Consider the following 25,148-nt stretch of genomic DNA (forward strand, 5'->3'; position numbering starts at 1 on the left):
TTCAATACGAATCCAAAGCAGACCTTTCAACATCACAGTAATCCAAGTTTATGCACTAACCACTGATGTTGAAGAGGCTAAAATTGACCAATTCCATGAAGACTTACCTTCTAGAACTGACATCAAAGAAAGATGTTCTTCTGATTCTAGGGGATTAGAATGCTAAAGTAGGGAGTCAAGAGATCAAATGAACAACAGGTAAGTTTGGCCTTGGAGTTCAAAACGAAGCAGGGCAAAGGCTAATAGAGTCTGGTGGACAGAGTGCCTGAAGAACTATGGATGGAGGCTGGCAACACTGTACAGGAGGCAGCAACAAAAAAATGACAAAGACAAGGAAATGCAAGAAAGCAAAGTGGCTGTTCAACAAGACCTTACAAATAGCAAAGAGAAGGGAAACAAAATATAAGGGAGATAGGGAAAGTTACAGAAAATTGAATGCAGACTTCCAAAGAATAGCAAGAAGAGACAAGAGGGCCTTCTTAAATGAACAGTGAAAATAAATAGAGGAAAAGAATAGAGAGGGGAAAAGCAGAGATCTGTTCAAGAAAATTGGAGATACTGAAGGAACATTGGAACATTTTATGCAAAGATAGATATGAAAAAGGACAAAAATTGTAGGGACCTAACAGAAGCAGAAGACATCAAGAAGAGGTGGCAAGAATACACATACAACACGCAAAAACCTTTGCCGGAATAAATATCAACGACCTCAGATATGCAGATGATACCACTCTGATGGCAGAAAATGAGGAGGAATTAAAGAACCTCTTAATGAGGGTGAAAGAGGAGAGCGCAAAAAATGATCTGAAGCTCAACATCAAAAAAACTAAGATCATGGCTACTGGTCCCATCACCTCCTGGCAAATAGAAGGGGAAGATATGGAGGCAGTGACAGATTTTACTTTCATGGGCTCCATGACCACTGCAGATGGTGACAGCAGCCACAAAATTAAAAGACGCCTGCTTCTTGGGAGGAAAGTGATGACAAACCTCGACAGCATCTTAAAAAGCAGAGATATCACCTTGCTGACAAAGGTCCACATAGTCAAAGCTATGGTTTTTCAAGTAGTGATGTATGGAAGTGAGAGCTGGACCATAAAGAAAGCTGACTGCCGAAGAATTGATGTGTTTGAATTGTAGTGCTGGAGGAGACTCTTAAGAGTCCCCTGGACTTCAAGGAGATCAAACCTATCCATTTTGCAGGAAATCAACCCTGAGCGCTCACTGAAAGGACAGATCCGGAAGCTGAGGCTCCAATACTTTGACCATCTCATGAGAAGACTCCCTGGAAAAGGCCCTGATGTTGGGAAAGTGGGAAAGCAAGAGGAGAAGGGGACCATAGAGGACGAGGTGCTTGGACAGTGTCATCGAAGCTACCCACATGAATCTGACCGAACTCCGGGAGGCAGTGGAAGACATGAGGGCCTGGCATGCTCTGGTCCATGAGGTCACGAAGAGTCAGACACGACTTAATGACTAAACAACAACAATGGAGTTCCTAAAGTTTGCTTTTCATATAAAGCAAGAAGAAACACCTGCACTGTTGACTCTTTTCCCCATTATCTTGCATCAGAAAAAGTGGATAGTAATCTAGAATAGCTCATACTGAAATAAATATTTGTCTTTAAGTTTCCACCAGACTTGGTTTTATTTTGCTTTACTTTCTTTCTATATTGAAACAGACTAACATTGTTACAGTGGGCCCTCGACTTACGAACGGCCCTATTTACAAACATTCCTACTTACGAACCGCTCCGATGGAAAAATTTTCCCTCGGCTTCCGAACTGAGTTCTAGTTACGAACGGAAAAAAATAACAGGAGGAAATGGCGGGAAATTCAAACCGTTGGTGGCGAAGAGGCTGCTTCTTTGTAGCTATTTCACCCCAACGGTTTGGAAAGGGGAGGCTCAGCCTCCTGGGCTTCCAGCGATGCTACAGTGGGTTCGAGCTAAGGGGCCGGGAGTGGGGGCGCCCGGGTGAACCTGAGGCCACTTTCCAGCTTCCTGGGCTGGAGCCCGTATAATGGGGGGGGGGGGGGAGATGGAGGAGAGTTTTCCTTTGGCGCTGCCCCGGGGAGAGCTCGGGCGGGTTTCCATACTGGCTGCTTCACCGGATGGCTCCATCCTGAGCTTCGCCCACCTTCCACGGCGTGCGGGAGAGCCAACCCTGCCCAGAGTCCTCGCCTCCCTGCGTGGAGGAATCCCCTGCCCGCACCTCCAACGCCCCTCTTCCTCAGCTCTTCCCTCCGGCTCTGCCACGGCGCCTTGTCCACACCTACACTCTTTATCACTGATTAACTGTTTCACAGACCTTGGAAATATTCTTGCTTGGACCTCAGCTCCCAGAATTCCCTCAGTTAATGCAATTCTGGAAACTTTTCTCCTCTCTTCTAATTTTCCAGAGAACCAATTTGCACATTACTATTGTTGTTTTTTACTTTATTATATTGTTTTTATTCCATTTTTTATTGTTAGCCGCCCATTGTTAGATGGGCAGGGTATAAATCTAATAAATAAATAAATAAAAATAAATAAAATAAATAAATAGCTCTTCCTCTCTTTTATCCTCTCTTTTATGTCAATTATCTACATATTAACATTATTATTTGTTATCCTACCTCCCCTTCAAAACATTCAGTGTTCTGAAATCACTGTATATCTGAAAAGTGCACATCTGGGCATACACTTATATTAAAAGGACACTTAACACATCATTTCAAAACATATTAGCTTTCAGTGGCTCCAGATGCTACATGCAGGTGCCAGATACCAAGTGATATCCAATGCTCATCTGTAGGGATTCTAAGACATTTAGCAATTTAAGAATGTAAAGTGTGAAAACAATTAACCATTTATAGATACAGTATGTATCTGTGAGAAAACTGAACAGGAAGTCACAAATGGTGACAGATTTCTGAAAGGTATATGCTATGGGGCACACCCAAATTTGTTCTTCATGATGGGCCCATGTCTTGCAAACTCATGAAGATTATGAATCATGCTGGCAAGAAAAACACTCCCTTCCATCAGTAATTAGGAAAACGTTGATAAAATGGCAGAAGCCTCAAATAATATAATCATTCAACTTTACATACAATGATCTTCAATCTGTGGATTGCAATTCTAAAAGCAGAAGCATTATGGATATAGCACCATCATTATCAATGGCTGACAATGACAGGCAAAAGACAGGAAAGTCACAGCCCTCAGCCGCTCACAATTAATATACAGTAGTTCAGCTAATATGCAAGTCTGACAAAGGAAGTTAATCTGGAGAAGAAACCATTCTTTTAGCATGTTACCTGAATTGGTTTACTGTGTCCCAAACAGTCTGAAGGACTGCCCAGATTTCCATGTGCTTATTCCCTTCAGCTAAAGGCTCTGATGCCGGTGACTTATCTCCCACCTGAATCTCTTGGGTCAAAATCACATCTTCCATTTTTTCACAAGCAGAATCTCCAGACGTAGATTTGAAGGTGTCTGAAGAATTTGGTCCAGTACCTGACTGGAACTGAGAAAAAAATAGCAAACAAATGTACGAACAATATAAGTCAATAAAATACTGCAATTATATAAAAGAGCCAGATCATCCAGCGAAGTGAGTAACTTCATTTCTAGTATTTATCACTCAAAATATCAAGTGAACAAATATATCTTTATCTAAAGCCTATAAAATCCTCAGAAGAATGCCAGCCACGCTTCTTTAACAACTCATCTGAAAATGTAAAGTGTGAAACAATAAACAGTACTCTGCGAGAAGGCACAAATGAAAAAGACTACTTCCTTTATGGACATTTGCCTGACTTCACTGCTACACTCTAAGAGGAGCCTCCATGAATATCTGCATTCAAATAGACTGATACAGGGGGAAAGGCTATCTTTAAGCCTTTGAAAAAAAGGGTCTTGAAAACCAAATCAGGACCTTAAATTGAACTGAGAAACAAACTGGTAACCAAGACAGATTTCTCAGAATGGTCAAGGTATGTTCCCAGTTAGCAGTTCCATCTAAACTGTAGCCGTTGTACATGTTCTGAACTTTCCAAGGACAGCCCTGACAAGCAATACTGTAGTAGTCTAAGTGATGAATTAGTAGATTATGGATAACTATCGTCAGACTGATACATCCTAACAGTTATGTAGTTTGTTTAGTAGACTACATAAATGGTGGGGACTGCAACAAAATGTTGTAGTGTGATATCCTTCTGTTCAGGACTTCTGCTACCCAGCTGTATTTTCTCCAAGTAAAAGGAACTCGTGCTTGTAAAAGGAATCTTAGGATCTCTTACCTTCTCTAGTGCCTCAAGTAGTTTCTTCACTTGATCCAAGGCCCGTGCAAGGGCACCATCATAGTTTGACCTTGGACAAAAGGTCTCCAACAGCATTTTGGATTTCTGGAGCACTTTCTTCACATTTGAATGTGTTATTACTTTAGCTGAGACGGAGGTGAGGAAGGGAGAGAAAGAAATGGAGGAAAAACAAACAACATCATGTAACTAAAAGCAATTCTCTATTGAAACCCAGTATATTTACCATTAGGAGCAACAAAATAGAAAAGCAAGGCACTCAAATGGTACCTTGCTCCCATCCATCACTGGGTCATATTTTTGAAGATCTGGGACCCATTTGGGATTTGTTTCATTATGCATCACCAGGAATCTGTTGAACCCAAACAGGCCCACTTTCTTCTCCCACCTGCACACCTACAACTGCCAGATGTTTTGTGCCTCTGACACTACACATTTTGATGGGCTACCCAAGCCATCAGTCATCACTGGCCATGTGAGGCTTTTCATCTGGTATTTCATTCCATTACCACCAGGATCTCTCTTCTAATGATCGCTTGCTATTCTACACCACCAGTGAATAAGTCCTTCCTGTGACTACTCCTGAGAAGCAGAAGAAGTGTTCTGCAAGATGCTATTTAAAAAAAACACTACATCAGCAAAGTGTAATTAATGAAACATAGCCCTAGCCTATACCTATAAACATGTACTATGTAAACAAAAGAATCTATTTTTGAAATATGTTATCATATCAAAGAGACCCAGGCCATGGAAATGAAGTGCCTGCTAACCCTAGATGTTTTTAGAAGAGAAGAAAAAACTCATTAGGATATGACCTCAACATGATATAATAAAGTATTGGACTTAGACCAAGGTACACAGACATAAAGCAGACCACATGGTCTTGGCCATACTCCACTGATATGCTGGAAATATAAAATGGGACAGTGATATCTACAGTATGCTGCTGTACTGAAAGAATGGTGCTCAGGATAGCTCAGTTATGATAAAGAGATAACATAAATTGGGTATAAATTTGATTATAATCTAAGTTTAGACATGCAAAGTGTGTCATATTTTAACCAATGTAGTTGCTGATGTGCTACTGTTTTCTCTGCCCCAGACAACTGCACTGCCTCCATGTTTGTTTGTTTATTGGATTTCTATCCCGCCAATCTAGACCAAAGGTTTACTCTGGGCGGTTTACAAATTTTAAAAAAATAAAATCAAAAACATATATTATAGATCCAAGGTGGTGAAAGAAATTAAGATACGGCAGGAGGGAAAGCTTGCCCAAATAACCAGGTTTTAAGTTTATTCCTGAAAACACCCAGAGAGGGAGCCAGGTGGATCTCCACTGACAAGTTGTTCCAAAGGCAAGGGGCCACTGCCGAGAAGGCCCTGTTCCTCGTTCTTTCCTTCTGGACCTCCCTTGGCGTTAGGCCCCTCAGCCACCTGACCTGGCTGGAACGAGTGACTCTCGCAGAACTGGGTGGGAGAAGGCGCTCTGCCAGATATCGAGATCCTAAACCGTTTAGGGCTTTATATGTAATCGTAAGAACTTTGAAATCAACACGGAAATGAATGGGCAACCAATGCAAGATGACCAGTGTTGGGGAAATATGTTGGTACCTTTTCACCCCTGTAAGAAGTTTGGCTGCTGCATTTTGTACCATCTGAAGTTTCTGCGTCAGTCTCAAAGGCAGCCCCACGTAGACTGCATTACAGTAGTCTAATCTTGATACTACGAGTGCATGGACCAAAGTGGTGAACACCCCCACATCAAGATAGGGATGCAGCTGGGCAATCCACCGAAGGTGGAAATGTGCGGAATGAACCACAGATGACACCTGGGTCTCCATGGTGAGTGCCGGGTCCAGATGTATACCCAAGCTGCGAACCTCACTCTTGGTGGTAAGAGTCACCCCCCCAAAGGAAAGGGAGTTTCCCAGATCACTGATGTCTGGGACATCTACCCAAAGGACCTCCATCTTGCCCAGATCCAGCCTCAGTCAATTTACCTGCATCCATTGCTGAACAGCCCCCAGGCAGTGCTCAAGGGACGAAACAGCACCCACTGTTATTGGAAAAAAGGAGATGTAGAGCTGAATATCATCAGCGTACTGATGACATGAAGCCCCACATCCCCTGATGACCCAGCGGCCTCATATAGATGTTCAACAGCATTGGAGAGATAATCGAGCCCTGCGGAACCCCACAATTGAGGCTCCACGGGGCTGAGAAACTCTCTCCAATCTGCACTCTCTGGGGACGGTCCTCCAAGAAGGAATGGAGCCAGGCCACTGATTCCCAACTCGGAGAGCCTCCCCAGGAAGATACCATGGTTGAAGGTATCAAAGGTGGCTGAGATATCGAGGAGGACCAACAGAGACATTTTGCCTGTCGGCCTCCCTCAGTGGGTCATCAAACAGGGCAATCAATGCTGTTTCCATGCCATGGCATGGCCTGAAGCCCGACTGGAATGGATCCAGGGCACTGGTTTCATCCAGAAGAGCCTGCAGCTGATCGGCCACCACCCTCTCAACTATCTTGCTGAGGAGGAGATGATGGCACAACAGCGGTCAAGCACTCTGTCCACCATGTCTGATGTCACAGGGTGAAAGTGGTTAAGTCTCATTGGGCAAGATAGAACACTGGATGTCTCTGCTCGCTCCACTGTTTTCAAATAGGGGGTAAGATCCCGGCGGATAGCCTCCACTTTTGATTTTTAAAAGGCTGCAAATTGGTCAGATGAGATGCTAGTGGGAGGCCAGTCACTATGACCAACTCTGGATAAATTGTGGACTATACGGAAAAGTTCGGCCTGCTGCTTGGAAGCTTTGCTTATCCGGACAGTAAAGTAAGATCGACTACCAGCCTTCACCTTAGATTGGTAGAGGTTAGTCGCAATCCTGACAGCTATTTGATTATTTTCCATCGGGTTCCACCTCCATATGCACTCTAGCTTTCTCCTATTTCGCTTCATTGATCGCAGCTCTGGATTAAACCAGGGTGAAGGGCGATCTCTGCACCGGATATGGCGTTTAGGTATGATTGTGTTAACAGCCCTGGTGGCGGCGGCCAGGCAGCTATCAATCAAAGCCTCGACAGGAGCGCCAGTCTAATCAGCTGGAATACCTCTCATGGTGTCCTGGAATTCTATAGGATCCAATAACCTTTCAGGGCGAACCATTAAAACAAATCCTTGCTCCCCGCGGGGTGGGAGAGCCACTGTGAGATTGCATTTAATTAAGCAATGATCCGACCACAACAAGGGGACAGACACTTGGTCAGTCACCATTGGAGCAGACTCACTCTGCTCAGTGGAAAACACCAGGTCCAGAGAAATGTTTAACTGTGAAATGTTGACACTACCAGTTTGGAACTGGGCTAATTTCAATAGACTCCCCTATGAAACCTTGGGAGATGTTAGTACCTGGAGAACAGTAAGATCTGTTAGAAAACTATCACCCCTTCATGGTTTTGAGAGGGTTCCCCCCTCCCCCAGGAAATCATGGTTAAGCATGATTTAGGTTTTTCACTATTGACATGCCATTTGGCTCATGTTCTTAGTTTTCAAAAGCAATTATAAGGGTTAACGTTATAAATTTTCTTACATTTACAGAGTTCTGCATATAGATATTCAATAGTTGAAAAAAAGTTTCTTGCTATAATCAGTCCAAAAACAGCCATCCAGTGCTTTTTGTAACACTCTAGTAAGTTTGCTAATGTCCACGGGGGCTTACGATAGACAACCTGGAAAAGAAAAAAGTATAAGTATTATCCTCTCTTCCATGTTATGTAGCAGCCATGTTATGTAGTTCTTGCCACTCTGTCAGACCCAGTTGCTAAGATTCCACAATTCTCCCACAGCCACCACAAAAGGGATTATGTTACAAGTAACACAAATCTGGTTTGGGATCTTTTCACCTGACAATGCCTCTTCATATGGTCTTCTTGCTAACAACTCAGTTTCTTCTCCATATATAAACATCATAAAGTGGACCTGATGATAATATCTTGAGTAGGGTTTTTTCATACTTAGCAACATTTCATAATGTACAAGATATGTAAAATCTGTGATGGTTTTAAGAAAATGGTCGAGATTACATAGCATGGATTACATAGCACAATGGAACTGATTGGTGTGCAAATTAGATTCAAATTTCATCCTGCATCCTATAGTCAATGAACCATGGAATGTTGCATGATGTTTGTATCATATATTGCTCAATCCTTGTGAAATTATTGGGGTGGGTCCCTCTCTCCTCCATCTTTTGTTGCTACTTCTGGAAATCTTGAGTTCCTTCAATCTTCTCTTTCATGTCTGAAGGTGCCATTCTGGCTACCTAAGGACTGGTATCAAAACAACGAGTATGGTATTGATGTAGGACTATTCGATAAAATTAACGTTAGATTAATATTATCAGTTATTATAACAAGATACCAGTATGCATAGAAAGGCACAGTGTAACATTATAGTCTTTTAAGTTTAAAGCATGTATTTTCTCTCTAGCATTCAGAGAACAATTACCTCTTTCCAAAGGTCTTCTCCATAAGCAATCTTCAGCTCTGTTTCCAGTATACAAGATAAAACTTCCCCCAAACATTTTTTTGTGTCAAAAATAATTCCTGAAATTTGATCAGTCATTACCTCCTCAGTTTTCTGGGACTCTGTATCTGTCAAGCAAGCACAGTGGATGTTAATTTCTCATTTACCTAAAGCTGTAACAGTGAAGGAACTTAATTATTAGATCTTATGGACTGTTGTTCAAATGATCTCTAAGTATACAAGCTTGGCTGCTGTGAAGAAAAGCCGAAGTGTCTGGTGGATGACCTTAACCGTTTGGATAAGTTGACATGGCCCTGTAGCAGAAAAAGAGCACATACAGTAGTTCTCCTCAGGATACCCATCTCCAGTGGGGGAGAAGGTTCTGTTCAAACTCCCATGAATAAGGGCTATATATCAACTCACACAGAATTAGAATTACTATCACTACTTGAGATTAACCTCATCCAACAGACAGAAGAGTATGTTGCTTCAGCATATTGTTCAATCTCTCAAAAGGTTCACAGATCAATATACAGTGGTGCCTCGCAAGATGAACGTCTCGCGGCACGAAAAAACCGCTAGACGAATGGGTCTGGCTAGGGTTTTGGTGCCTCGTAAGACAAATGTTCTTATGGGCCTGGTTCGCAAGACAAAGTAGGGCTCGCTTTACTGTGGGGGAGCAGGGCGAACCCCACCCCCGCCCCCCAGCGCCCCTTTCAGAGGTCCCCCTTTCAGAAGTCCCACTTCAGTCTTACCAGCACCATTGGAGCTCGGATCCAGCAGGGAGGCGGCAGCCATTTTGTTCTTTTCTCCGCTCCCGCCCCCCTCCCCGCCTCACAGCTGATGGGCACTGGGTCTTAGAAGCTTTCCAGGGATGCCCAGCACTGAAAAAGAGCTGGAAATAAAAATGTGCTTTCCCCCTGCCCCCCAGGAAGCCTCTGAAAGTGGCACTTTGCCATGGGGGACGGCCCCCCCGCCCCCGTGCCACTTTCAGAGGTCCCCCGCCAGTCCTTCAATGGTGCTGGGAAGACTGGCGGGGGACCTCTGAAAGTGGCGCTGGGGGCAGGCCCGCCCCCCCCCCACGGCAAAGTGCCACTTTCAGAGGCTTCCCCGGGGGCAGGGGGAAAGCACAATTTTTTATTTCCAGCTCTTTTTTCCGTGCTGGGCAAGCCCAGGGAAAGCTTCTAAGACCCAGTGCTCTCAGCTGTCTGGCACTCTTTTTCTGGGCTTTTCAGGGCTACCAAGGCACTGTGAGGAGCCGGGCTCAGTCTACAGTACCTGGTAAGTGACTTTCTTTTAATTTTTTTGTTGTTTTGGACTTTTTCCCCATAGGAACGCATTAATTAAATTTCAATGCATTCCTATGGGAAACCGTGCCTCGCAAGACGAACTTTTCACTAGACGGCATTAACCATGGAACGGATTAATTTTGTCTTGTGAGGCACCACTGTATTCAGTGTCAATACTATGTTTAAACAACTTCTTTTCAACCGTCTCCTCAGAAGATTTTCCACTTCCCTGAAAAGGTAAAGGTAAAGGATCCCCTTGACAATTTTTGTCCAGTCGTGTTTGACTCTAGGGGGCGGTGCTCACCCTGTTTCCAAGCCATAGAGCCAGCGTTTTGTCTGAAGACAATCTTCTGTAGTCACATGGCCAGTGCGACTTAGACACGGAACGCTGTTTACCTTCCCACCGAGGTGGTCCCTATTAATCTACTCGCATTTGCATGCTTTCTAACCGCTAGGTTGGCGGGAGCTGGGACAAGTGACGGGTGCTCACTCCGTCACGTGGATTCGATCTTACGACTGCTTGGTCTTCTGACCCTGCAGCACAGGCTTCTGCGGTTTAGCCCACAGTACCACCACGTCCCTTTTTTTATTCCCTGAAAAGCTGCGTCCATTTCTTGAGAGTTCTGATCTGGCCACAGTGGTCCATGCCTTAGTTACATTCTGGCTGGATTACTGTAATGAGCTCTACATGGGGCTGCCTCAGGATAGTGTCCAGAAACTTCAGCAGGTCCAAAATGCCAGATCGCTAACTGGAGCTAGAGATCACATAACGCCTTGGTCACAGCAGCTCCACTAGTTGTCGATCCAGTGCTGGTTCTGACCTATAAAGCCCTAAATACCTTGTGTCCAAGCTATATCAAGGACTGTGTCTCCCATTATGAGCCTGCTCAGTATTAAAATCATCAGGAGAGGCCTTTCTCTCATCCCACCACCCTCACCGGTGTGTCTTATAGGGACACGGGAGAGGGCCTTCTCTGTTGCTGCTCCCAGACTGTGGAACTCCCTCCCACAGGAGGCATGACTGGCCCCATCTTTGCTATCCTTCAACAAGCAGGCAAAGTCCTTTCTCTTCAGGCAGGCTTCTCCTGAGTGACCGGCTGCCTGAGTCAGGTTTTTAAATGGTTGTACTATTGCCTTGCATGTGTTTTGGTGTTGCTTTTGTTTACCATTTTTAGTGTGGTATTTCTTTGCTCTTTTTTAGTATTTGTATCCTTTCTATTTTTAGCTTCAAATGTTGTCTTTTAATGATGTAAACCACTTATGATCCTTTTTAAGGAAAAAGGTGAGGTAAATTTATTTTAAATAAAATAATTAAATAAAATATAGTTTTAGCCAATATGTACCACTTAACAGTAATATTCTGCTTTGCATAATGGAACTAACAGATGAGATAATATATCCTCTTTAACAGCAGCACAAATATGCATTTCTAACAACTGGGAAACAAGTCTCTCAAGCAAATACAGAATGGTTAAACAGGAGGAAAGTTTAAGTATGGGACATGACATATACAATAAAGCTGATTATTTTTCATTGTACAGTGGTGTCTCAACTTACGACCATAATCCATTCCAGAAGATGCATGTATCTCGAAATGGTCATAGATCAAAGCACCATTCCCCATAGGAATGCATTGAAATGCAATTAATCTGTTCCAGCCGAAGAAAAAAAATCACACACACACACACACACACAAAAATTACTGCAAGACTCATTGGAAACGCAATTAATCCCTTCCGGCTGAAGGGCGGGGAGAGAAAAGCAACCAAGCGTGCAAGACCCATTGGAAATGCACTGAAAAGAAACAGAGCAGATCAGAAATGCACAGAGAACAAAGGGGGCAGGTCGGAAATGCAAAGGAAACAAAGGAAAAAGCAAAGGAAGCATGCAGGACCCATCAGAAATGGGGGGGACAAAAAACCCCAACCCCTCAAGACCCATCAGAAATGGGGGGAAGCAAAAAAAAAAAACCAAACAAACCCAAGACCCAATGGAAATGGGGGAAAACCCCCAAAAAGCAACCAAACCCCCCAAGACCCATTGGTAATGGGGAAAAAAACAAAACAAAACAAAAAACCCCAAGACCCATCGGAAATGGGAAAAAACACTCCCCAAAACAACAACAAAAACAAAGACCCATCGGAAATGGGGGGGGACAAAAAAAACAAAACAAAAACCCCTAAGACCCATCACAGCACAGAAACATAACCCCCCCAGCTGAAAACTACACTGCAAAAACACTCAGAACAGTTTTTAAAAAGCAGGAAACAGCACCTTACCTTACCAGGCAGCCTGAAGCCTCCCTGCAAACACACACACATGCTCACTCAGAACCAGAAGCGAGGCAGTTCCGAAGCCTCCTCCAACACACACTCTCTAACAGCTGGGGTGAAAGAGCTAAAAGGAAGCAGCCTCGTCACCACCTACAGTTAGAAATTTGAATTTCCCGCCTTTTCCCCCTGCCTTTTTCTGTTTGTAAGTGGAAGCTCCAGTTGCAAGTAGAAGCAAAATTTTGCGGCCGGAGCTGGTAGTAATTCGAAATGGTCGTAAGTAGGGACGTTTTAAGTTGAGGCATTGTAGACAAGAAAACCAGTTTTTAAAAAATGGTCTCTGCATAAACTCATGGAAAGATAAGGTCCAGGATAAAAATTAACCCATCCAAGTTTCTCAAAGTAATACTATGCATATCAAAATACAAAACAAAAAAACAGCAAAAACAAAGAATAAAACAGGATAATGGATGGAAGCAAGAAGAGATATAATGAGTGACCTCTTAGATGTGGGGTTAGAGCATAAAGTAATTTTGTTTTGTCTTTCGTTTGCAAATTAAAATATAGTGCACCTTTACTCTAACTTCTGTTTACAACATTTTTTATGCTGATGAAAACAGTTGGAAAACTAACATTTGTCAATCATAGGCTGCAATTGGATGACTTCTGACCTGGGAGAAGGGACTATTTGTGCTTACTCCAGATGCATACATATAGCACTTTCCCATTATTTAGCATATATAATCATTACTATAATCCAAATATACCAAGAAAACTAACCTTTTTCTGATTGTGGCTGGCCACTGAAAACATATTGGCTCCTAAATGCAGTCTTTGGAGCCAGCTTCTGGAGCATAGTAACAAAGTCTACTTTTGTAAACGCTTTTACTTCACTCACCAGGGCTTTGTTACACAGGTTTTTATCATCCCTGGGAAAAGAAAGTTCCTTTTTATTTTGCATTAATAGGATGATAAATACAACAGGATAATTATTCCTTTCTCTGTGGCAAAACAGAGCCAGTATCTAATTTGAACACTCTTTTTAGGCCTGTTTGAAGCCGTTTTAAAACAGAATTTTCACCAAACTAGCACTTACTACTAACCTACTGTCCAAAGATGTACACGTCTTTATGATCTACCAGAGCACAACTGCTTTCCAGAAGCAGGCCACCTTTTCAGCTGAAGATTCTCAAAACTCCTACACAGTCAAAATACATAGCCAATATCTGCTTTAAAAAACTTTAATATGAATGTTTCGCGGTTTTTTAAAAACAGATATATATTGTGCCTTGATATTATACAAGACTGCACCACCTGTTTTTAAAAAAGTCTGCCAAATTTCTGAACTGGTATCATGAAAGGTCTCAATTAAGTAGAAAGACAATATGGAAATCAATGGCTGAAATCCTGTTGCGCAGCTCTGCCTCTGCAATGGCAGCAGCAGCATATCACTACTTCTCTGGTGACGTCAGGCTGCACCCATGATCTGCACTGCATTCTGTACAAGTTGCATTCAATCAGAAACAGCGAAAGAATACCGAAATACGAAATCAAATTGATTATATTCTCTGCAGCCAAAGCTGGAGAAGCTCTATACAGTCAGCAAAAACAAGACTTGGAGCCGATTGTGGCTCTGATCATCAGCTTCTTATAGCAAAATTCAAGCTTAAACTGAAGAACGAAGGAAAAACCACTGGGCTAGTCTAAACCAAATCCGTTATAAATACACAGTGGAAGTGAAGAACAGATTTCAGGAACTCGATTTGGTATACAGAACGCCTGAGGAACTTTGGATGGAGGCTTGTAACATCATATAGGAGGCAGCAACAAAAACCATGACGCTGGAAGATGGGACCCTCAGGTCGGAAGGCGTCCAAAATGTTCCCAAAGAAAAGGAAATGCAAGAAAGCAAAGTGACTGTCCAATGAGGCCTTACAAATAGTAGAGAAGAGAAAGGAGACAAAATGCAAGGGAGATAGGGAAAGTTACAGAAAATTGAATGCTGACTTCCAAAGAATAGCAAGGAGAGACAAGAGGGCTTTCTTAAATGAACAGTGCAAAGATATAGAAGAAAATAATAGAAAGGAAAAAATCAGAGATCTGTTCAAGAAAATTTGAAAAATTAAAGGAACATGTCCAAAGATGGACATGATAAAGGACAAAAATGGTAGGGACATAACAGAAGCAGAAGACATCAAGAAGAAGTAGCAAGAATACACAGAGGAATTATAACAGAAAGATCTGGATGTCCCAGACAACCCAGATAGTGTGGTTGCTGACCTTGAGCCAGACATCCTGGAGAGTGAAGTCAAGTGTGCCTTAGAAAGCATGGCTAACAACAAGGTCAGTGGAGGTGATGGCATTCCAGTTGAACTATTTAAAATCTTAAAAGATGATGTTGTTAAGCCACTACATTCAATATGCCAGCAATTTTGGAAAACTCAGGAGTGGCCAGAGGATTGGAAAAGATCAGTCTACAATACATCCCAATCCCAAAGAAGGGCAGTGCCAAAGAATGCTCCAACTACTGTACAATTGCACTCATTTCGCATACTAGCAAGGTTATGCTCAAAATCCTACATGGTAGGCTTCAGTAGTATGTGGACCGAGAACTCCCAGAAATACAAACTGGATTTCGAAGGGGCAGAGGAACTAGAGACCAAATTGCTAACATGCGCTGGATTCTGCTTCATTGACTATGCAAAAGGCTTTGACTGTATGGACCACAGCAAAGTATGGCAAGTTCTTAAAGAAATGGGAGTGTCTGATCACCTTATCTATCTCCTGAGAAATCCATATGTGGGACAGGAAGCAACAGTTAGGACTGGATATGGAACAACTGATTGCTTCAAAACTGGGAAAGGAATACAACAAGGATGTATATTGTCTCCCTGCTTATTTAACTTATATGCAGAATACGTCATGCGAAAGTCTGGACTGGAGGAATCCCAAACTGGAATTAAGATTGCCAGAAGAAATATCAACAGATATGCAGATGATACCACTCTGATGGCAGAAAGTGAGGAAGAACTGAAGAACCTTGTAATGAGGGTGAAAGAGGAGAGCACAAAAATGGTCTGAAGCTCAACGTCAAAAAAACTAAGATCATGGCCACTGGCCCCATTACCTCCTGGCAAATAGAATGGGAAAATATGGAGGCAGTGACAGATTTTACCTTCTTCAGCTCCACGATCATTGCGGACAGTGACAGCAGCCACGAAATTAAAAGACCCGTGCTTCTTGGGAGGAAAGCGATGACAAACCTAGAGATCATCTTTAAAAAGAGATGTTACTTACCTGTAACTCTGGTTCTTTGAGTGGTCATCTGTGAATTCACACTAATGGGTTTAATCTGCTCGTGCAGAGGTCTCCAGAATATTCTGAGCTTTATGATACATTTGTTAAGGACCGCCCCCCTAGTCCACGTAGTCTGCCCGTCTTGGTAATTACCTCAGTTCTGAAGTATATCCCACTGCTGTATCAAGAGATACAGGAGTGATGGACAGAGGGGAGGACGGACGGGAAGTGTGAATTCACAGATGACCACTCAAAGAACTTGAGTTACAGGTAAGTAACCTCTCTTTCTTCTTCGTGGTCTCTGTGAATGCACACTAATGCGTGATTAACAAGCTAACTTACCAGAGGAGGGACATCACGGAAGAACAGAAGAAAGTACAGCTTTCCCAAACGATGCATCCTTTTTGGCTCTCAGATCAAGGCGATAGTGGGTGGCAAATGTGGATGCTGTTGCCCATGTGGCAGCTTTACAAATGTCCAGGAGTGGTACTCCACGAAGAAAGGCTGCAGAGATAGCCAAAGCTCTGGTAGAATGAGCCTTGATACCAGCAGGTAGAGGCTGTTTAGCGAGTTGGTATGCTAACTTTATAGTAGAAACAATACAATGGGATATAGATTGAGAAGAAACATGGGAACCTCTGTGAGGGAGGTGTGGTGTCACAAAAAGTCATTTTGATTTGCGGAATGAAGAGGTCCATGAGACATAGAAAGCAAGTGCACGTCTAACATCCAACATGTGTAGAGACCGTTCTAGGTCACTCGTAGGTGATGGAAAAAAAGGTAAGTAAGACAATAGGTTGTGAGAAGTGAAAATGCAACTCAACCTTTGATAGAAAGGAAACATCAGGGAAGAGGGTGACTTTGTCTGGATGAAATTGAAGAAATAAAGGATCAACCCTGAGGGCAGCAAGTTCTGAAGCTCTACGAGCACAAGTAATGATGACAAGGAAGAGTGTCTTGAGGGAAAGGGGGTGCTCAAAGACGGTAGCAAGTGGCTCAAATGGAGCATGTGTAAGCCAGTGAAGAACAACAGGCAGAGACTACTGTGGGGAAGGTGCAGGAGCAGAAGGACACATACTGGAAACATCTCAAAGGAATAGTTTCAATATGGGATGGCAAGAAAGCAGAGCTGCATCGGAATCTTGAAGTTGATGAGCTATTATAGCAGATAGGTAAACTTTGAGAGTAGAGAGGCAGAACTGTTTATGAAATAGATGGGAGAGAAACTGAAGCTTGCAGTGTTGTAGGTTTGGTAGGAAGATGATGTTGGAGTGCAAATTTGGTGAGAACAGTCAATTTATAGGAATAGAGTTTAACAGTGGCAAGCTTTCGGCCATTAGCTAAGATGGCGTCTACTGAGAGTGAATTCTCCACACTGTGAGATGGAGAGTCTTGCCTTGATGCTGTGAGAAGAGGTGAGGAATGAGAGGTAACCGGAGGCAATCCATGGTAATGGAGTAGAGCATGGTGAACCATGGTTGTCTTGGCCACCAAGGGGCAATGAGGATTGCGTTGGAGCAATTGTGACGGATTTCAGCTATTGTTCTGAGAAGGAGAGGGATGGGGGGGGGAGAGACAGATGAGGTGTGTGGTCCAGTCTGCCATCAGTGCATCCCCGAGGGATCTGCGTCCCATGCCTGCCCTCGAATAAAAGAGGGGGCATTTGGAGTTTTGGGACATGGCGAACATGTCAATTTGAGGTTGGCCCCAGATCTTTCAAAGGTGGAGAAATACGGACTAGTCTAGAGACCATTCGTGCATCTGGGTGTGCAGTCTTGAGGGTGTCCACAACAAAATTGTCTTGAGTGGCAATATGCACTGCTACGTGAAAGATGTGGCATCTAGGCACCATTCCCAGAATTGGACGGCAAGATACAGTAGTGGAAGGGAGTGTGTGCCTCCTTGCTTGTTTATATAAAACAACGTGGTGGTATTGTCGGTTGTAACTTGAATGGCATTGTCGAGAATGATTGGTTTGAAGGCTCGGAAAGCTTTGAAAATGGCTAAGAGTTTGGGGGTGTTTATATGAAGAACCTGCTCTGCGCGGGACAAGGCAGCATGGATATATATTTATTTATTTATTTATTTATTTGATTTATATCCCGCCCATCTGGTATATTCTACCACTGAAGGTCGTTGCAATGCGCCCCCATTCAGCAGGGCTTGCATTAGTGGTGATCTGAACTGATAGTTGAAGAGGAGCAAAGGACCATCCAATGAACAGGTTGGACGGAGTGTCCCACCAGAGGAGCTGAGAAGAGAGCTCGGGGGTGACTTGGAGAAGTTTAGACGGTGGGTTTGTCATAGGGTCGAAGAGGGACAGATACCATGATTGTAGAGAGTGCATTTTTAGCCCAGTGTGCTGAATGGTCACCGTGGTGGAGGCCATAAGACCTAGGAGATGTTGAGCCGAATGCGCTGTGATGAAGGAGTGAGGAAGGAATTAACTGATGAGTGTGTGAAGTCTGATCACTCTTTCTAGAGGAAGAAAAACTCTTGCCTTGGTAGAGTTGAGAATTGCATCTATATAGACGATGCATTGTGTGGGAGTAAGAACGGATTTTTCTTCGTTGACTTTGAGGCCCAGATCCACGAGGAGAGAGAGGGTCAACTAGATATCCTTTGAAGCTTGAGAGCATGAAGGGGAGACTATTATCCAGTCATCTATGTACGGGAAGATGGAGATTCCCAGAGGGCTTTGAATTCGTAGGCATGGGGTCCTACGGTGAATCTGAGGAATTTGCGATGGTCCTGGTGAACTGTAATGTGGAAGTACGCAGCGCTTAAATCTAAAATTGCCAACCAGTCGTTTTGTTGAAGAATGGTTAGGATTCATTCTAACATGACCATACGGAAACGTCTCTGAATGATGTAGTAGTTGAGGTCCCAAAGGTTGAAGATAGGTCGTAGACTGCCGTCTCACTTTGGGACAGTAAAATAGCGGGAGAAGGACCCTGGATCCTCTTCTGAAGGATTGACAGGTGATATGGCATCATTTAGGAGAAGAGATTGAATTTTCTGTTTGAGAGCAACAGACGGTGATGTTAGAACGATCCTTGGTGGAGGTGGGTAAATGAATTCTATGGCATAAGGACCAAGGAGTCAGTGGTGATAGATACCCAAGATGGAAGATGGGCTGAAAGACAGGTGGCTGTGGAATGAGAAAGCTAGGTTGAGCAGATATCGGGGGTGAAAAAGTCAAATATTCTGTTTTTGTTTCTTATCAGGGTGACGGAAAGACTGTTTGGGGCGGTGACGTTGTACTGTGTGTCTAGGTTGGAAGGAAGGAGCGGGCTGTGAAGGATATCTATTTTTGTCAGCAAATGATCTGGATTGTTGGTAAGAGGAAGGGTGGTGCCACTGATATCATTGTGGTTGGTAGCATCATTGGGTGTTATATGATCGTGCTGTATTTTTCAATTTTTGCAGGTTGTTCGGTATGTCATCGGTCTTTTTGTTGAACAGACCAATACCACTGAACGGTAAGTCTTCAATTCTCATGCGAGCACATCTGAGATGTGGGTGGATCGTAGCCAGGCATGTCTACAGAGGGCTATAGCAGTAGCCATGTGTCTAGATGATGCTTTGATAGTATGTCTGGCTGTGATACGCTCTTAATGTGCAAGGGCCATGGCCTCTTGGTGGAAAGTGAGGCCACGGGGTTGTATTCACCTGAAGCTGATTGCAGTGATGGGAGAGCCTTGTTCCAAAGACAACGATGATAACCTCCCATAGCTGTGAGATAATTGACAGCATGAAAAGTAAATGAGACAAGGGAATAGATCCTACGCCTGACAATGTCTAATTTCCTTCCTTCCTTGTTATTCAGTGTGGTGCTGGAACGGTTTTGTGCTCTATTTTGAGTAGCATCAACAATGACCGAATTGGGAGGTGGATGTTTGGAGAGGAAGGAAGTATTTTCTCCATGCATCTTGTAAAGATTTTCGACTTTACGAGACATTTGTGGTACAGATGATGGTTTAGACCAAGTTTGTTTACTGAGTTCTAATAATCAAGGGATAAAACTCATACTTAGAGGTGGAGTTTGTTCCTCATTAATGTCTTCAAATACTTTATCTGATTGGGGCTGAACAGGTTGTTGCACATCCATAGCCTTGGCAATTCGAAGGACCAACTGAGAATAGGAAGAAAAGTCATCAGATGGTGATGGAGGGTTAACTGAGTGACATCCGAGTTTGGTATAGGCAGATTGGGGGGAGAGGGGAAATTCCTGTTCTGGTATAGATTTAGAAGCCTCCAAATATTAGGATTGAGAAGATGAGGTCGGAGAGGTAGGACGGTACCGTGGGATGGAAGTGGAAAGAGGTTCTGAAAGATCATGATGAGGTCTAGCAGGAGCCTGATGGGCCAGTAAGGAAGCAGACTGATGTTTAGAGTGTTTCTTATGATGAGAATGCACGGTACCAGAAGGTAGAGGTGGAGGTCCAACATAAGTGGTGGTTGCTTGTACCGAGGGAGGCTTTGGTTGAGTGGAAATAGAGGGTTGTGCAACACGTGGCACTGTCTGTACGGAGGTCCGGTGTCATTTCAGTATCATAGGCTGGTCCTGGAGAGGCTCAGGATCTGGTCTCTTGTGAGGTCTGTGGGACTTTCGTACCGGAGGGGGTGGTACGGAGTCATCATCCGACGAGGAACAGTAGAAGCCATGATACTGTAATCGGTATCGAAGAGAAGGTGAAGACTTGGAGAAATTGGATTGGTAATAGTATCTGTGTCGAGGGTGCAGACGGTAGGTATAGAAATCGAGCTTGGGTTGGTAATACCAATATGCTTGATGTTGAGAGCGTTTGAATGTAGGGTCGCAATACTGCGCAGGCTCATAGAGCGTGACCCGTTTAGAGTGGCGATACCTAGTAGAAGGCTCTCGAGATGCCAGAGACCCAGTCGGAGTCATGGGTCGTATGGGATCAGCACCAGAATGGCACGTCTGCAACGTGTGATGGGTCTTCCTTAACCTCCTGTGCGGAGGGGAAATGTCGAGTACTGGATACACAGACTCAAAATTGCCCATGGAAATGGAGCAACCCGAAGACACGGGGCTCAATTGTGGTGATCAAGGCATAATGGTAATGTCAGCGGGATTCAGCATAGAAGATGGAGAGTGTGCGAGTAGTGGAGATGGAGGTTGACCAGATAGAGGAAGAAGGGTCTCTTCCAGTGAGTCAAGGCGGATTGTAGGCTGGTCATATAATGGTGCTAGGTCTGGCACCGGTCTTTGTCTGGAAGGATGAGAGTCAGTGGAAGACTTCTTTTGTTTTTTCGATTTGGAGTGTTCCGATATCGAAGGAGATTTCGGAACCGAGATGGATTCAGTTGAATTAGGAGGTTTAGGCTCTGAGTTTGGTTTTGTTCTAGAAAGGAGATGCAAAACAAGTTTTCAGTGGGGGGCAGAGGAAATGTTCATTTTGCTGATATCCTGGAGCAGCTCATTTATCTTCATGGTACCCGAAATCCAAACTGGAAGAAGCCTTGGCAGCTTTGTCAACTGCAAGCCTCGATTTTAGTCCATTCTCAGCAACTGCACACACTGGGAATGAACAGCATTAGTAGCTGCCTGCACACAGCTAAGTATTTCAGTCCTACAGTACAGCACTGTGGAACTGAGAAATTCCATAGGTTATTATAAAGGACATAAGCATTTTAAATAAAGATTTATTGCAGTATAAACTAGAGCCACTTTATGATCAGTGATAGTAGCAGTTAATTTGTAAAAAGTTTAAAACACTGTACTGGTAACCTCCCCTTCATGGATTGCTGGGCCATGAAGGCTGACCACCAAAGAATTGATGCTTTTGAATTGTGGTGCTGGAGGAGACTCCTGAGAGTCCCCTGGACTGCAAGGAGAACAAACCTATCCATTCTGAAGGAAACCAACCCTGAGTGCTCACTGGAAGGACAGATCATGAAGCAGAGGCTCCAATACTTTGGCCATCTCATGAGAAAAGAAGACTCCCTGGAAAAGACCCTGATGTTGGGAAAGTGTGAAGGCAAGAGGAGAAGGGGACTAAAGAGGACGAGATGGATGGACAGTATCACTGAAGCTACCAACTTAATCTGACCCAACTCCAGGAGGCAGTTGAAGACAGGTGGGCCTGGAGTGCTCTGGTCCATGGGGTCACGAAGAGTCTGACACGACTTAACGACTAAACAATAACAATTTGCTGCTGCTCCTGACCTTATTTCCATGGCACAGGCAGAAATGTGCAACAGGATTTCAGCCAATGTATAAACAATATATTGACACATTTAAAAGTGATCCCATGGTTACAGATATATACATAGTCATAAGCACTTCTTCAAGAAAGTGTCTATCTATGAAGGTCTAGCTGGCATTCCTTGTTTTAAAAGCCAGAACGAGACAGTTGTGAATTTATTATGATGTCATTTAGATTGCTAATTGGAAATCTACTTACGTCAACAGTACAACTTCAGCTTGAGGAAAGAGGTTCCTATACTGCAGGCAGCATTGCAAGACACGATCATCATTGTTCTCAACAACAAAATTATCTGAAAATTTCGTAAAATAGATCAGCATCTCATGTTCTTGAAATAATTTGATTCTGAATAAACAGCACTGTTCTAAAAGTTAAGAAAAACACTTGACACTTAAGATGCCATTGGATGTTTTTCATTTGCTTTCTATGCATAAGCAATTATCTAAATCCAGCTGCTGTTCCCAACCACCATAAAAGTATTGACACAACAAGATTTATGTAAGTGTTGATTTACTATTCAACTACTGAGTCTACCTGATGTAGGAATCACAATGAGATTTTGATCAGTATATTCAGAGGGTGCGGAAGTACCAAGCATATTTAATTAATACTGTAGCCATACACTACTTCATAAGGTTAATCTATTCTACTCTACAAAATCAGAGGATCTCCATGATGCATTTAGCATCTTCTCCCCACAGTAATGGAAACGGGGAAAGGAACAAACAAGCCTGAAATCTACTCCCTCTTCCTCAAGATAAAACTGCTTAGCAAATTATTTTCAGAACTGGAATAGAAACATTTTTTCTACCAGAATGATCTTAATGTATGCATCTGCTATTACTGTGCCCACAATCCTGTATTTGAGAATACAGTGTCATTTATCAGGCTTGAAAACAATTGTGTACAGATAAACAACAGTTATGTCCTTGCAGGCCAAATATTTTCCCCCAGATCCCCCTATAGGTCACCAAACCTCAAAAATTACTGTTTTCTACTTTAGAAAAAAAGAGAAAGAAACAGGAAATGCCTGGATAGACACTTCTGGTATCTTTGGGGTTTATGAGGCCTGGGAATCTCAGGGGACCTTCCAGCTTCCCAATGCAAAAACCAACATTAGCTGAATGTGGAAAAAAAAATCAAGGGGATGGATCTTCAGGGTAGCCTTGAAGGCTGAAAAATGGGCCTGAGGGCTACATATAGCCCATAGGTCATGAATTGCTTGCCCTTGTGTGCAGGGCAAAACTCACACTCAGACAAGCAGACAGGTCATTGAAATGTCACAAATGTGAGTGCCATACTTGTTGGCCAATACTTGCAAAGAGTAGATAAAAATCTTTAAAAACCTAATATATACACAAACATTTTAAAAAGAATTTTAATTGAATTTTTATAAGAATAATAATACTAATTTTCTCTTAATACTGAAGCTTTCCCCTCCTGATTTAGACTTGGATGTAACTCAGTACATCCTGCAAATGAATACATTTTCTGGTAAGGCAGGATCATACTGCAAGGCTAGGATGTATGAGGGTTCATATAGTATTCTTTTCTGTATTATTACATTTATAAATAGTTAATGCAGAGAAAAAGAGTTACAAATTATCTATGGAAACTGCTCAATCTAAGCCATGCTTACTCAAACATAAGCTTCATAATTTTCAGAAGGATTTATTTCCACTTTCACCATATACAGAGGGGGTATTCAAAGCAAAGGCCACCTTTGGAATTTTCATTTTCTATGAGCGATGCTGCATATATATTTGAAATAGACATCACTGATTTTAACAGGATCTATTTCAAATTAAGTGCTCTTACCATGGTAGCTGAAAGGTTTTAGAAGTGTAAGACTGTAGATGTGTAAGTGGTTTCAGTTATCTGGGGGGGGGGGGAATCATCTTGTGTCTAAAATGTGTCATGGACTACACAACAGATACTACTAGAAACCACCAGACCTGGCATAGCTTACGTGTTTTCTGCGAAGCCAGTTGCATGGATTGTCCCCACAACTTTGGATCTTGGTTTTTAAGGCACATATAAATGAAGTGAACGGCAGGAATTGCTTTTTCCCCAACATTTGCCAGCATTTTCCCTCTCTTTAAGTTGTCAAGTTCTTGCAAAACAACCCAAGGAATGACAAGCACAAATCTCCCATTACCTACAAAAGAAAAATAGTATTTTTGGTGAAAATTTTACTGTAGATCTTCAAACAGCCATCTTAAAAACTAACTCATCTCACCACTAGCTATTCTGCCATAGGTTCATAACTATACACTACTCTAAAAGTTCATTTTTAACATAAAACTGCATTGCCTTAACCTCAATTTTATACCATTTTTCCCTAATGAAGAGTTCTGAAGAAAACTGGAAGTTCACCTTATAAATCATTTTAGTGATCCAATAAAAGAATTATCTAACCCAAAACTATGAATCTTTGGCCAGTGACCCAAAATAAGAACAGCTGGTTAAAAGAGCACTGCCTAGTTATATCAAATCTGTGCCAAAACACGCCAGTTCAAAAGTGATGTTATTTTAAGAAACTCTGAACTTTAGCATGCAATAGCAGGCTGGAGACCGGCAACACATATACTGTATGCTGCCCAGAACATTCTCACATACTAAAGATGGAATCGGCCAGAGCTTTACTATTGTCCTGATTCTGACTGTAATAATTTCAAAAGGGGTACTCATGCTAATCTGTTGCAATAACGAAAAGTCCTGTGGCACCATAAAGTTAAACACACTAATTATAGCACTTGCTCTTTTTTTGACTACATAGACAATGTCAATGTAGTTGATGGGCTACCCAGAATTATATAGGTATTGTGAAACAACTGTTCAAAATCCATTTAAGTTTGCTCAAGGAATCTATTTTCTGTCTGTATCCTTCTAGCAGCAAGGTCTCTCAACACTCAGCATTCCAGGTTCCTAACTTATTAGTGTGCCTGTCTGTTTCAGAAAAAGACAATGTGTACATGTGGATTGTCTTATGTAAATGAACGCAAATGGTCAGCTAAAAAGTTTGCTTTTACAAACATAGTTTGCTTGGTGTCTTTGTACTGTCGGTGCTCTTTCTGCCTTCATGCCCTTTTGTGTTCTTGCTATGTAGAAGCTTATGTGGAGGTGTTCTTTTTTCCTGTATTGATCTGTGGGCTAAAAGCTTGCTTTTCTTTTCTTTTTTGCTATTGGTATGTATACCTCAGGATAGCTAGCTTTATTATT

At 42.7% G+C, this 25,148-nt stretch overlaps 1 protein-coding gene across 5 annotated transcripts in view; it reads right to left on the reverse strand.

Moving 5' to 3' along the window:
* The window catches only part of SWT1 (SWT1 RNA endoribonuclease homolog), a 52,467-nt gene that overhangs the window by 10,029 nt on the left and 17,290 nt on the right, over nt 1-25,148 (reverse strand). For all 5 annotated transcript variants that reach the window (XM_078392341.1, XM_020795091.3, XM_078392340.1 and 2 more), the window contains exons 8-14: nt 23,896-24,084; nt 22,125-22,218; nt 13,174-13,322; nt 8,817-8,962; nt 7,900-8,038; nt 4,286-4,431; nt 3,302-3,510 (exon numbers count right to left, since the gene is read on the reverse strand). In XM_078392341.1, coding sequence (XP_078248467.1) covers nt 3,302-3,510; nt 4,286-4,431; nt 7,900-8,038; nt 8,817-8,962; nt 13,174-13,322; nt 22,125-22,218; nt 23,896-24,084 — 1,072 coding nt within the window. The remainder of the gene's footprint in view (nt 1-3,301; nt 3,511-4,285; nt 4,432-7,899; nt 8,039-8,816; nt 8,963-13,173; nt 13,323-22,124; nt 22,219-23,895; nt 24,085-25,148) is intronic.

Source organism: Pogona vitticeps, chromosome 4 (genome assembly GCF_051106095.1).
Source record: "Pogona vitticeps strain Pit_001003342236 chromosome 4, PviZW2.1, whole genome shotgun sequence".
NCBI classification, from domain to species: Eukaryota; Metazoa; Chordata; class Lepidosauria; order Squamata; family Agamidae; genus Pogona; species Pogona vitticeps.